The sequence below is a fragment of the Leucopleurus acutus genome, assembly GCF_964270905.1.
Source record: "Leucopleurus acutus genome assembly, chromosome: 2".
In the NCBI taxonomy this organism is placed as follows: domain Eukaryota; kingdom Metazoa; phylum Chordata; class Mammalia; order Artiodactyla; family Delphinidae; genus Leucopleurus; species Leucopleurus acutus.
Window position 1 is genome coordinate 148,338,673 of NC_139143.1, and position 13,290 is coordinate 148,351,962.

The 13,290-nt window shown below is 54.2% G+C and overlaps 1 protein-coding gene across 1 annotated transcript; it reads left to right on the forward strand.

Annotated features, from left to right (window-relative positions):
• Positions 1-257: 257 nt before the first annotated feature.
• LDLRAD1 (low density lipoprotein receptor class A domain containing 1) lies at positions 258-9,243 on the forward strand (the record flags this gene model as incomplete). Its single annotated transcript, XM_082859346.1, has 6 exons — positions 258-278; positions 781-832; positions 3,447-3,575; positions 5,874-6,011; positions 7,761-7,889; positions 9,095-9,243. 6 exons carry the CDS (start codon positions 258-260, stop codon positions 9,241-9,243), a joined length of 618 nt encoding a protein of 205 aa, XP_082715472.1.
• Positions 9,244-13,290: the final 4,047 nt, after the last annotated feature.

Sequence of the window (13,290 nt, forward strand, 5' to 3'; positions counted from 1 at the left end):
CATGGGGATGAGAACTCCAACCTTGGAGTGTCGCTGTCAGACTGCAGAGTGGGGAAGGGCCAGGCAGGAGCAGGGCCCTGCTGCCCTTTCCGCAGCCTGGGAGGCAGCCTGGGAGGGGCCTGCCCACAGGGAGGGTGCGGCCAGGTGAGGCCTGCTGTCATCCCTCCTCCAGGCTGCCCCTGGTGACAGGCAGGGAACCTGCGCTGAGTTCTCTGCACCCACCCAGGGCCCGGAGACTGGAGCCGGGAGCCGGTGACATGAACAAGATCTTCCCCCAGGTAAGAGCTGCCCTGAGACAGCTCCTGACCAGGGGGAGCCAACCTCAGGCTAAGGGTGGGCAGTAAAGAGGGGAGACACTGAGGTGACTCCGGTCCTCCACCACCCTGGAGACTCTCTACGGGGACCCAACAGGTGAACCAGGTACACGGTTCAGGTGATAAGTGCTGGGAGGGGAGAAGAGGCCAAGGGAGAGAACGATCGACATTATGGGAGGGGACATCAGGGGATCCTCTCCAAGGGGAGCCGTCTGAGCTGGTTTGAAGGATGAATGTTTGCCAAGTGGACAATGGAGGAAAAGGCATTCCAGGGCACAGTACAGGCATGGGTGTGGGAACGTGAAGTGGACGTGATGAGTTTGGGGCATTCAGCATGCTGGAGTGGGAGGGCCCGTGGCTTCCCCCGAGGCTCTTGGTGACACATCTGAAAGACTTTTCAGTCTGGCTCCCTGAGGCTGGACCTCGCCTCACCTCAGCCCACCCCTCACTCTGTTCTCTTGGGCAGGGGGATGGCAATGCTGCTGCCGCTGGAAGCAAAGCCCTCCCCAGAAGGCAAGGTAAAGGACGGAGGGCCTGGGGCCAGTCCCTCCCCAACGTGGGGCTCCCTTGAAGCTGGACCGTTGCTACAGAGACACAAAGGGGGCTCCCTAAGGCTCCCGCTCTCTCAGACCTCTGTCCCCTTGCTGATGTCCCCTTGCTCCCAGCATCCTGGCCAACCATGATGACAGCCATTTGTTTAACAGGGTGGTTCATTCTCTCCACGCACAAGCATGTGTGGAGCTCCTACTGTGTGCTGCCCACCTCACAGGCACAGAGCCACATACCGCACCCCCCGGTAACCTATAGAGGAAAGAGCTCTGGAGTCGAGTCCCTGGCTCAGAGGGTGGCCTGGTGATTCTCTTTACCTCTGAGGGATAAAATAGGCAGGATTACGCACTTACTTAGCACCTGCTCTTGGCCACTGGCTCACCTTGCGACCAGGACAGTTTGCTTTACCTCTGTGGAATAAAGGAAGGAAGGAACACATTTAGTAAGCACCTGCTACGTGTTTCCAATCTTGGCCTTCATTTGATCGTTTAAGGAAACAGCCCCAGAGAGGTAGCTACTACTAATAACGATCAAGGATTGAGGATCAAGGCCCTGTTATGTGCCCGGCATCGCAGGGCCTGTTTCAACCCTCAGGACAGCTCTGAGAGGGGCTCCTCTTAGGGGGCAATAACAGATGAGGCAGCTGAGGTGAAGGGAGGAGAAGGTAGCTCGGCCAAGCTGGGGCCCCACACGGATGGGAGGAGGGAGGCAGGTCCAATTCGAATCAGGGTCCCTCTGGTTGCAGAGCCCCGGCGCCTTTGCTGCCCCACGCTGGCGCTTGTTTATTCCAAGCCTGGCTCACGGCGGGCATGACGTGGGAAAATGGCCTCCTTTCCCATCTGTCCCCTGGGGCGTCGGCACCTAAGGGCTTTCAGGCTTTGAAGTGCAGCCTTCATCTGCCCGTGGGCCCCGAGGCTCTCCCGTGACCCCACCCACCCGGCCTGTGCTGCACAAATGTTTGAGGAGTGGCTGCTTGGCCAACCAGGATGCTGCTCCTTGCCAGCCTTCCCGCTGTCTCCCTGGTTACCTGAGTTTACAAGGGAGCCGCGGACTAAGGCTGCAGGGAATATGGGTTTTAGATTTATGCTGCATCTCCTACAGCATAGATCGGCTATCGTCTCCCTTCCCAATGCATGCCCACTCCAGGCTCCGGACACACAGGGCCACTTGCTGTCCCCCATATGCCATCCAGGCGCTCTCTGCCTGGAGTGCCCTCTCCTCGCACCTTCCCCTCGCCTGCCTGTGGAAATCCCACCCTCCTTCAAGCACCATGACACTTTGTTCACGCTTTCTTAACCACACTTGCCACCTGGCTCTGTGAGCAGGTGTACGGGTATAGTCTGAGTACAGAGTAGGCAGCTCTGGAAATGTGAATGGATTATATGGAAATGACCTGAACTGACCTGAATTGGGCCCTTCCCTTGTTTCCTGGATCTCTAGATCAGAGTATTCAGAAAGCAGCTACTGTGTGCCTGCCCACTATGTCCCCAGGCTGGATCCTGGGGACGTAGATGCATCAGACCTGCTCCTTCCCCCTCTCTGAGATAATTGTGCCCCAGAGGACAGCAGGAGTGCCCACACTCTTCTTTTTACCTGTCTACATCTTGTCTTCTAAGTGCAACTACAAGCTTTTGGAGGGCAAGGGGATCAGAGCTGTGACTGCTTTTGTGTCCTCTACAGAGCAGGGCATCTAGTAGGATCCCAAGAAGACTTTGTTTCATTATTTCACAAGCAAGCAAATATTAAAGGATCGAAATCAGTTAAAGCAGGAGGACATCACCTATTTCCACAGTACTTCAGATACAGAATGGCACATAGTAGATGCTCAGTAAACATGAATAGTAGCTAAAACCTTTACAGCACTTACTATGTCCCAAGTACTGTTCTGATACAATACCTAGTTTAATCCGCTCAACAACTCTAAGGTAGGCATTATGACCCCCATTTTCCACTTGAGGAAACAGACACAGAGAAGTAAAGTGGCTTTTCAGTGTGGCCCAACTGGAAAGTGGTGTAGCTGGGATTCCAATCAGCATCCTGACGGGCTCCAGAATGAGCAATCAGTTGGCATGTGGAAAGGGCACCCGTTCGGGCAGCAAATAGGTATGGATTCACATCCCAGCTCCACACAAGGTGACCTGAACCTTTTCTTCTCTGAGCCTCAGTCTCCTCATTTATAAAATAAATGTTGTCTTGAAAAATACAAATAATGGCTATGAAGGGCCTGCTTTGGTCTCTGCCCCATGGTAGGGGCTTGATACGCAGGTGTACGTCTCTCTCTTCCTCCTGAGGAGACAGCCTCATGGAAGGACAGGAGGGTGAGGGGGGTGGAGCAGAGACCTGGGACCCTCATCCTGACTGCCACTTACCAGCAACTGGACCTGGGCCAGAGACAGGTGTTTGGTGGGGGTGGCCCACAGGCAGAGCCGAGAACATAATGGTGGGCTTGGGAGCCCTCTCCTCCAGGGAAGCCTGTCCTGCCTCCAGGACCCCAGTGGGTAGGGACCACTAGTAGTGGTCAGGGCAGGGAATCTCTGGGCCCCAGCACTGGCTGCTCCATCACTGGTTTCCCACCCCACACAGCAGACCGGAGCTCTTTCTGCTGCTCGTGCCGAGGGGCCTGCCTCTCAGCCTTCCTGATGCTCCTGCTGGCAACTCTTGCAGCCCTGATTGCCCTGGTCGCCATCCTTGGACCCCCACCTCGCATGCCAGGTCAGGGTGGGCAAGAGAGGGTGGGTCAGACTTGTTGGGAGGGGAGGGGGGCACAGAGAGATGGGGGAAAACTGACCCTGCCTGGCTTCTCCATGAAATGACTTTTGGACAGTTCCTTAGGGTGCATGTGCAGACACACACAGACACTGACATATACACATCTCTGAGCTTCCATTTGCACATCTATAAGCATGAGCTATTGAGAAGACCCAGCTCTGATGCCACCTCCTCCAGGAAGACCTCCCTGCCTGCCTGGTTTAGGAGCCTTGTCTCAGCTCCCATAACTCTCACACTTCCTCTTCCCCGAGTCTGCTCACCCTGGGTGGTGCCATCCATCTGCATGTCTGCCTTTGCCACAGAGGACAGGGACCTGTCCAACATATCCCTGAGGCCCGACTTCAGTGGTGAACCCCAACACCAACCCTGCCATCACGCAGCTAACAGTTTGGAGAGTGAGGCAGATATTAATCCAATAAGTACAGTAAGGCAGGGTTAGTGGGGGCTCTGAGAGTCTGGAGCAGGCCTCTGACCCAGTTCAGGAGTCAGGAAGGGCTCCTTGAGCAGTGAAAGGGGGCTGAGGCATGAAGGGAAAGTGGAATTGGTTAGTGGAAGGGGTGGCAGGAAAACCACAGGGAACACCCTGTGCAGAGTCCCTGGGATGGGAGGAAATGTGAGGAGAAGGTCAGTGGACACGAAGGACAGAGCAGTGGGTGGGGCCGAGGTCCAGGGCCTCAAAGGCTGCACTGGGGAGGGAGGTCACCATCCAGAGAGCCACGGGCGGGGATTAAGCTGGGGGCAGGGTGTCAACAGACCTACCTTTCTGAGAGATGGCTCTGTCACCTAGCAGGAGGTGCTAAGGGGACAGGTGGAGTAGGGGGTAAAATCCACAGTACCCCACATGCTGAGCGTGGGCACTGGGGATAGATAAGAGCACGCAAGGAGCTGCCTGCATGTATGTACCTGTGTGTCTGTGTGTTTATGTGTGGTGTACGTGTGTGTGCAGGTATCTATGCACATGTCTGTGTATGCAGGTACATATCTGTGTGTGTGTGCCCGTGTGTGTACACGTCTGTATATGTGCGAGTGTATTGATGTATGTCTGTGTGAGCAGCTGTGTGTGTGTGACAATGTAACTGTCTCTGAGGGTCGGCCCCCTCACACTAGCTGAGGCAGTTCCAGGAGATGAGCCGTGGTTCACATGTGCACAAACACACAGGCACAAACCCGCTCCCACGTCCAACCTGCACTCATGCGTGTACACATGCACAGCCTGCGGAGCCGGACCTCCCAGTCCGTCTGTCGGTTTCTCTCCCCTAATTCTTTGGGGGAAGCCCCAGGGTTGGGTGTTCCCCGCAGTGGGATGGAAGGGCAGACTCTCAGAAGGATGGACACTCAGATGGTCCCCACCATTCCTGGACGCTGGGGAGGCGACCCGGCCTCAGGAAAGAGCAGAGGCAGCAGCCTGGGTTATTAGCCGTGTGGCCGGGCATGTCGCACCTCTCTGAGTCTTACTTTCCTCATCTAGGAAATGGGGCTAATGATGACACCTCACAGAGGTTTTTGGGGAAACAATAGAATAAAACTGTGAAGGCACTTTGCAGCCCGTAAAGTTGTCCCAGATGTAAGGGATTGTGGCATAACGGTCCCCAGCCAGCCCCAGGACGTTGCCTCTGACACCTTCACCTGCACCAGGAGCCCCACTGTGAAAGCCACTTCACTGACTTGAGCACTGTCCTCAGGAACTTCCCAAGAGACAGTCATTCAATAAACCATGACTTTCTCTGCATTCTCTCTAGGGTTATTCAAACAGAGGCCGGTACACGGGCCTATAACTGTTATGACCTCTCCCGTTGCGGAGCAACAGGCTCCGGACACGCAGGCTCAGCGGCCATGGCTCACGGGCCCAGCCGTTCCGTGGCATGTGGGATCTTCCCAGACCGGGGCACGAACCCGTGTCCCCTGCATCGGCAGGCGGTCTCTCAACCACTGCGCCACCAGGGAAGCCCACACACAGAGGCTTTTATGTAATCTCCCCAACTGTCCTGTGGGGTGTGTGCTATGATCCCTATCTTGCAGAAAGGAACCTGAGGCACAGAGAGGTTGGGTCATTTGCCCATGGTCACACAGCTGGCAAGTGGTTGAGCTGGGGCTTGGACCCCATCTCTGACGCTGAGCCCAGTGTCCTCCCCACTGCCCCAGCCTCTCACCCCAGCTCAGGTGGGGCTCAGTGGGGAGAACTTGGTGATGCCCTTGTAAACACCACCCTTGACCCTTCCGGGGCTCGCCCTGCCCACTCAGGGGCCCAGCCCTGTGTGACACAGATGAACAGGACGGGCTTCCTATGCCACGACCGGAGGAGTTGCATCCCAGCCAGAAGGGTCTGTGATGGCGTCCACACCTGTGCCCACGGCGAGGACGAGGAGGAGGCCTTGTGCCGTGAGTAGTTACTCCAGGGGCCCTTGGGAGTTGCCTCCCCCAACTCCAGCTCTCCCTGCAGTCATACTGAAGCTCGACCACCCCTGAACATACCAGGTACCCTGATATCCTCAGGCCTTTGCTTATATGCTGCCCTCAGCCAGGAACATCTTCCCCCGCCCTGTCCCACTCACACGCACACACATGTACCCACACTAGGAGATGCCTCCACTCTGTGCATCTCCGTGTCCAGAGAACCTGTGTACAACCCTCAAGGCAGATTTCAAGTGCTACCTCCTCCAGGAAGCCTTCCCTGACACCCAAACTAAATTACATTCCCTCGTTTGGGCTCTCACAACTCCTGTGCTTCCCTGCACCCCAGCCCTAGTCACACTGGTTGTCACTCTCAGTTGGCATGTTTGCCACCCCCATCAGACTGTGAACTCCTATGGGGCAAACCTAATCTGCTTGATATTGGGGCCCAGTGCCTGGTGCAGGGCACTGCACAGAGAGGTATCGAGAATGATTTGCTGAATAAATGATGAAATGAGTGAATGAATGGGAAGGTCTAGTCCCAGACCTTAGAGACCTGACAGTTCTCAAGAGAGGAGCGTGGCACTTGCCACAGAGGAGGGAGAGAGCCTGGTGAGTCGGAGTGGTGGGATGGGGTAGCTTACGGGGGTAGGGTCATTGCATCATGGACCCTCAAGACCAGAAGAGATCTTAAAGGTCATCTAGTCCATGTCCCAGCTCATGCCCAAATCCCCTCTGCCTCTCCTTGCACACTCCCAGGATGGGAAGCTCACTACAGTTTGAGGCAGCTGCTCCCGTCATTGCCTGGTTTTTCCATGGGAACGTCTCCCTTGTACGGAGTTTAGAGCTGCTTCCCAGTAGCATCCTTGGTTGGTTCCAACTCTGCCCTCTCATTAACCCCTGCCCCCCAAGAATCACATTTCAATCTGTCTCCCATGATGATGCCACTGCATGGATTTGGAGATTGTTTTCTTGTCCCCCATGAGTGTCCTCTTACCCGGGCCACCCTCTGAACTCCCAGTCACCCCCTTATGATTGGTCTTCCCCACTCCACCAGCACTCTACAGAACACATACCAAATGCCCATGTCCCTCTCCCTGGACTGGCCCCAGAAGCATCCATGACACTTCTGGCTGGCTCTGGTGAGTCCAAGGAACAAAGGCTTTTCCCCGCCCAAGTCTGGGTTATACCTCTAATGATGTGGCCTGAGTTTGTGTTAATTTTTGGTATACCTGTCACACTGCTGTCTAACACAGAACCCACTTTCAAGAAAGATACTCTGACTCTCTTTCACAAACATGTGATCCCACATTCCCTGAGTTCTGGGACCCAAGTGCAAGGCTTCATCTTTATTCTTGTTATGTTCCAGTCGGAGGAGGCTTCCTGGAGGTGAAGGAACTTGAGCCTGGACTTGCAGGTGGAATGGTTTTGGACAAGTGTCAAGGAGGACTTTTCTGGAGGGAGGAATAAAGCAAGCAATGGTGTGGAGTGGGAAGGCGCAAGAGCTGAGAAGGGAGAAGTGGCTCTGGGCATTCTATTGGGCGAACAGGGAAAGAACCCTCCTCTCTCCTTGACGACCTCCTCCCCAAGAAGCCTCCTTTTGCCCTTCCGGGATAGATGGGCGGTGACCCCGAGTTTGACAGCTGCCAGGGTGGCCAGGACGATCCACCTCCAGATAGTCCTGAGGCAGCTGCAGCCAGATGTGGACTTCCTCCTGCCTCATCTCTCCCTCTGTAGGAGACACGCCCCAGAGCTTCCCGGGCTTCCTCGTGGCTCACTGCGGAGACCCCGGTTCCTGGATCTACTCAGACCAAAAGTGTGATGGGATCAACAACTGTGGGGACTGCTCAGATGAACTGAGCCCAGGTAGGGGTCTGGGCACAAGCTTGGCTGGGGCAGGTGGCCAGGCAGTGGCCAGAGGGCAGAAGTTAAACAGAGAGAATCTCCAAAGTTCCCCCTGCATCCCCTTCTTGCATCCTAGGAAGAAGTTTTCCACTCCTCCTTGAATGCCTCAAGTGGTAGGGTGCTCACTACCACTCCAAGGGGCTCCTTCTGGAGAGTTATTCTTCTGTGGTGGGAAACTTGCTTTCAGGGTCGCAGATGAGGAAACTGGGACCCAGAGGGCAGTCATGTAAGGAGTATGTACATGGCCCAGCCAGGGTTTGAACCTGGGCTTCCTTCATCTTCTCTGCACCACCCAACAACCCTGTGAGGAAAGGAAGGCAGGAATCGCTGGCCCCAGTTTATATGTAGGTAAACTGAGACCAGAGAGGAGAAGTGACTTAATATGATGAGTGATGGGAAGGGGGCTTGGGTGTAAATCCAGGTTTCCTGACTCTAAGACGAGTTCTTTCACTGCTCCAGAGTTTCCTTTCAATTTCTTCCCCTGTGTTCAACCCACAAACATGTTCTGAGCACTGTTGGGGGCTGGCCTGGTGCCAGGTTCTGCTGGGGCACAGTCAGGAGTCAAACATATGTCCCACCCCCAGGACTCACATCATGATGATGCCAAAAGGAAGTCTGGGGTCCTGGAGAGGTTTTTTGTGGAGGGGGTGGATAGGAGAAGTAATCATCAAGGGAGACTTCTCAGAAGACGCAGTATTCAACCAGGCCTTAAAAAATGGACAGGGTTTCAACAGGCAGAGGCTGGGTGTGCAGGGAAGAATGCTGGAGGCCCAGGGTCCAGGGCAAAGGAGGGAGGTCTGCGAGGTGCCCTCAGGGAATCATAAATGGGCTGGTGGGACCGAATCAAGGTGAGAGAGAAGGATGGGAGACTATATGCGCCCACTAGTAACTGAACACTGACTGTGGGCCTGGCACTTTGCCTATCTTCCTTGATAACAACCTTTAGCACATGAGGAAACTGAGGTTCAGACAGAGAGACTTGCTTGAGGTCGCACAGCCTATGAGTTGGGGAGTCTAGATTCTCTCTTCTCCAGGGAAATAAGGGATATAGTCAACCCGTGTCAGGTGCGGCAGGGCTGTGGAGGCAATGGTAGGTTTCAGAGCTAAAGAGTGCCCTGGTGCATGGGGCATTCCAGGACAGAGCAGCTGCTCTTCTGTCTTCCCAGTGACTGTGTGCCCGCCCTGCGGCCCTGGCTGGTGGCACTGTCCCTCGACCGTCTTCAAATATTGCAGCTGTATCCCCAGGAGCCTCTGCCGTGATCACGTGCAGCACTGCTCTGACTGGTCTGATGAGTACTCCTGTCCTGGACCCTGAATGGATCACCCAGGCCAGAGTGGGAGGCTGGTTTGGAATGGCACTGATAACCTGTCACATGTGCTATGAATCCAAGTACACAAGGACAGGAAGGAGCCTTCGAGATCATGTAGTGGGATCTACACACAGTTGTCTCTGAATAGGAATTGCCTCTCCTGCTTTCTAGTTTTTCAGCCTCTGCTTGAATTCTTCCAGTGACGGGGAGCTCACTACCATGTTAGGCAACTCCTAACAAAGACGAAGGGAATACGCTTCCATGATCGGAGGCCTGCCTCTGGTGCCGCACAGAGGAAATCTGCTCCTCCACTCCAAGACAGGCTTGCAGATACTGACCTTGTCACCCCTTGGAGAAAAGATAAGTCTTGGGCTTAAACACCAAGCTGAGAATTTAGCCCTTATGGATGGCACATATATGAAGTATATGCCACTTCCTGCCCTTTTAGTACCTAAGGCAGATATTCCTGGGCTTGGATGCAGCCTCAGTGTTTTCTCAGCTCAGTAATCCTAGCAGGTCCCACTGATGGATCACATGAGATGCACATGAGACGGGGTACTTGTCATCCTGCCCCTAGGAAGCCACCCCAGGAAGCTCCGAGCTGTAGGAAGAACAGCTTGAGGAGCCCCTCCCCCACCCCCGTCCATCCCTTCTCTTCCCAACCACTCCCACCCTCACCCCGTGACCAGCTGCCCAACAAAACAGCCCAGGTTCCTTCAAGTAGGGATTGTATTTTGGTTTTGGAGCCTGAGTGAAGGAGTTGTTTCTCGGCATACATTTCCAGCTTCACAGCACCCAGGCAGGCAAGGATGGATATCCCCATTAAACAGATGAGGAAACTGTGGCCCAGAGGGAGAAATAACCAGGATCATACAGCAGAGTAAGGGCTGGAACTGGGACTCAAATACCATCCATGGTGTCCCAACCCCAAAGTCTTTCCATCTACCAGTGTGACTCTATCTTGGCCAGGGTGGAGGCAGAGTCTCTGTCGTGTATTTAAAAAGGTAGCTTGGGGCTTCCCTGGTGGCGCAGTAGTAGAGAGTCTGCCTGCCGATGCAGGGGACGCGGGTTCGTGCCCCGGTCCGGGAAGATCCCACATGCCGCGGAGCGGCTGAGCCCATGAGCCATGGCTGCTGAGCCTGCGCGTCCGGAGCCTGTGCTCCGCAAGGGGAGAGGCCACAACAGTGAGAGGCCCGCGTACCGCAATATAAAACAAAAAACAAATAAAAAGGTAGCTTGAGGGTCAGAAAGCGTCCCACCCTTATTCTTAAAGATGGACTTGGAATCTGGCCAATAAGGGACTCCCGTTGAGGGAGACGGACATATCCCCACTGGAAATTAATAAAATCAGTTCTGTGTATCAGTCTCACGTGAGTTTTGAAATAAATATGGGGACCAAGAGAGACGGGTGAGCTCTAGTTCATTCACTGCCACGTTAATTCATTCACTCACACACTAAACAGTCTCTGTACGCCTGCTCTGTGCCAAGCCGGGCACCAGGCACCCAGGAGTGAGCAGGCCTGGGTCCAACACTGGAGGAGCACAGGGTCCCATGGAGGAGGCACCTCACACTGGGAGGCGGGGTGGGACAGCAGAAAATGCTGGGCTGAAGGCGCCAAGGAGGGGCCTTCGGGAGCCAGGACACAATCGCGTTTGGGGCTCTGATGACCTGAAGATCAGTTCCCGGAACGGGATGCCTCAGCGATCCTGCCTGGGGGAGGCTCAGCAATGGGCTCTGGCATCTTCGGCTGAGTTTCTCTCCAAGTGCAGCACAAGTGAGGTACTACGGGCACACTCAGGGCATCCTTGGTTCTGAAGACTGATCCAGAGCAGCCGATCCTACCCAGAGGAGGGGCATTTGGGCTGGCTCTGGAGGGCAGGAGAATTTCCGGTGGTACAGGTGGAGGAGAAGGCATTTCCGGCTGAGGGGCCTCAGGAAGAAAGGCGTGGGAATGCCCAGCAGGCCACATGGCCAAAGCAATAGAACAGTAGGAGGTGAGGAGGTGGGCAAGGACATGGTCCTGGAGGGCATAGTGCGTCACACTTCGTCCTAAGGGCAGTGGGTGTCATCAAAACATGGTAAGCAAGGAAGTCACCTGGAGCTAGTGACCTTTAATTACAAAAGTCCAAGAAGAACATGCCAGGGCATGACCAAGTGGGCAGAGAAGAGAGGAGGGTCAAGGGCTATTTACTGGTGGAACATGTGTGGGGGGGGTGGGGAGGGAAGTAGGGAGAATGAGGACAGCAGGGGCCCCGAAGCCTGAGAGAGGACAAGAGAGTTGAGCTGACTGACCCCTGAGGAACAAGAAAAGTTTCAGAAACGCATTCCAGCATTCAAATACCAACATGTTCCTGACACCCTGAGCATCAGTTGTTGAAAACAAGGTCACTGGGGAGAGGCCAAGGAAGAGGGAGCCTATGTTTGCTCATGCTGAAACTGCACAACTCTCATGGGGATTTGAGCCCGCTGTCTTTCCATTGGGATCGCATACCTGGTCTCAGGACTTAACAAAACTCAGGTTCTTTTATGTCTCTTGGCAGAAAGAATTCAGTAAGAGACAAAGTGATAGGTAACAAGTGGATTTATTTAGAGAGATACATATTCCATAGACAGAATGTGGTCCATCTCAAAAGTTGAGAATGGCCCTGGGAGAAGCACACTCCACAGACGAGTGTGGGCCATCTCAGAAGGCGAGAGGCCCCGAAATATGGGGTGGTTAGTTTTTATGGGCTGGATAAATTCATAGGCTAACGAATGAGAGGATTGTTCCAACTATTTTGGGAAACGGGCAGAGATTGGTATTGGGCCACCGCCCACTTTTTGACATTTTATGGTTAGCCTTGGAACTGTCATGGCGCCTGTGGGTGTGTCATTTAACATTTGCTAATATATTACGATGAGTGTATAATGAGGCTTAAGGTCCACTGGAAGTTGAATCTTCCACCATCTTGGACCTAACGGTTCTAACCAGTGTTTGTTGTATCCTCAAGGGCTATGTCATTCTATTATAGGTTGTGCCCTGCCCACTTCCCTGCTGTTTCAAGATCAGTCAGCCTCAGTGGTTCAGGTGTAGGAGAGGCCCAGTTCCTGCCAGGGGCTAGTGGTGCTGCAGTTGGTCCCCGCAAGAGAGACAGGGAGACCTCAGTGGTCATCCATTCCTGGGCTTCTTCACTGGGCTGTGGCTTTCTCAGAAAAATGCCCAGAGGCACTGGCACCACGGGTTGCACATAATTCTGCCCTCCCCTCCCTACCAAGCCCATCTATGGGCCTGTTGCAGGAAGGGGACCCCTTCCAGGGCCTGAGGGTGGGCCTCTTGTCTAACACTTGGAAATGAATTGTCTGAGGAGACATGTGTACTTGGAATAGGAGGGAAGGGGTTAGGGCACAACCTTTCAAAGAACGACATAGCCCAAGGACATGACATAAACTGATTAGAACCAAATGGGTCCAAGATGGAGGACCAGTCAACTTCCACTAGACCTTGAGCCTTAGTGTACGCTCACTGTAACGCATCAGCAAGCTAAATGACACACCCACAGGCACCATGACAGTTCCAAGGCCGACCATAAGGATCAAAAAGTGGGCGGTGGCCCAATTCCTGGAAATCCCCGCCCCTTCCCAAAATAGCTGGAATACTCTTCCCACTCATTAGCCTATGAAATTGCCCAGCCCTATAAAAGCTGACAACCCCATACCCTGGTGCCTTTCTCACCTTCTGAGATGGCCCACACTCTGTCTGTGGAGTGTGTTTCTCTCTAAATAAATCCACTTCTTACCTATTCCTTTGTCTCTCACTGAATTCTTTCTGCGATGAGACATCAAGAAGCTGAGCTTCATTAAGTCCTGAAACCAGGTGTGTGATCTCAGTTGGAATACTATGGGTTTTGGCTGGGTTTGAGTCCCGGCAGTGTGGGTTCAAGTCCCAATCTGGGTTTTGGCAGGGTTCGAGTCCCGGCACATGGGTTCACGTCCCAGTCTGAGGTGCACGGTTTCATACTGACAAAGCAAAACACTTTATTGGGAAGGGGCGCCTGGGCGGAGAGCAGGAAAG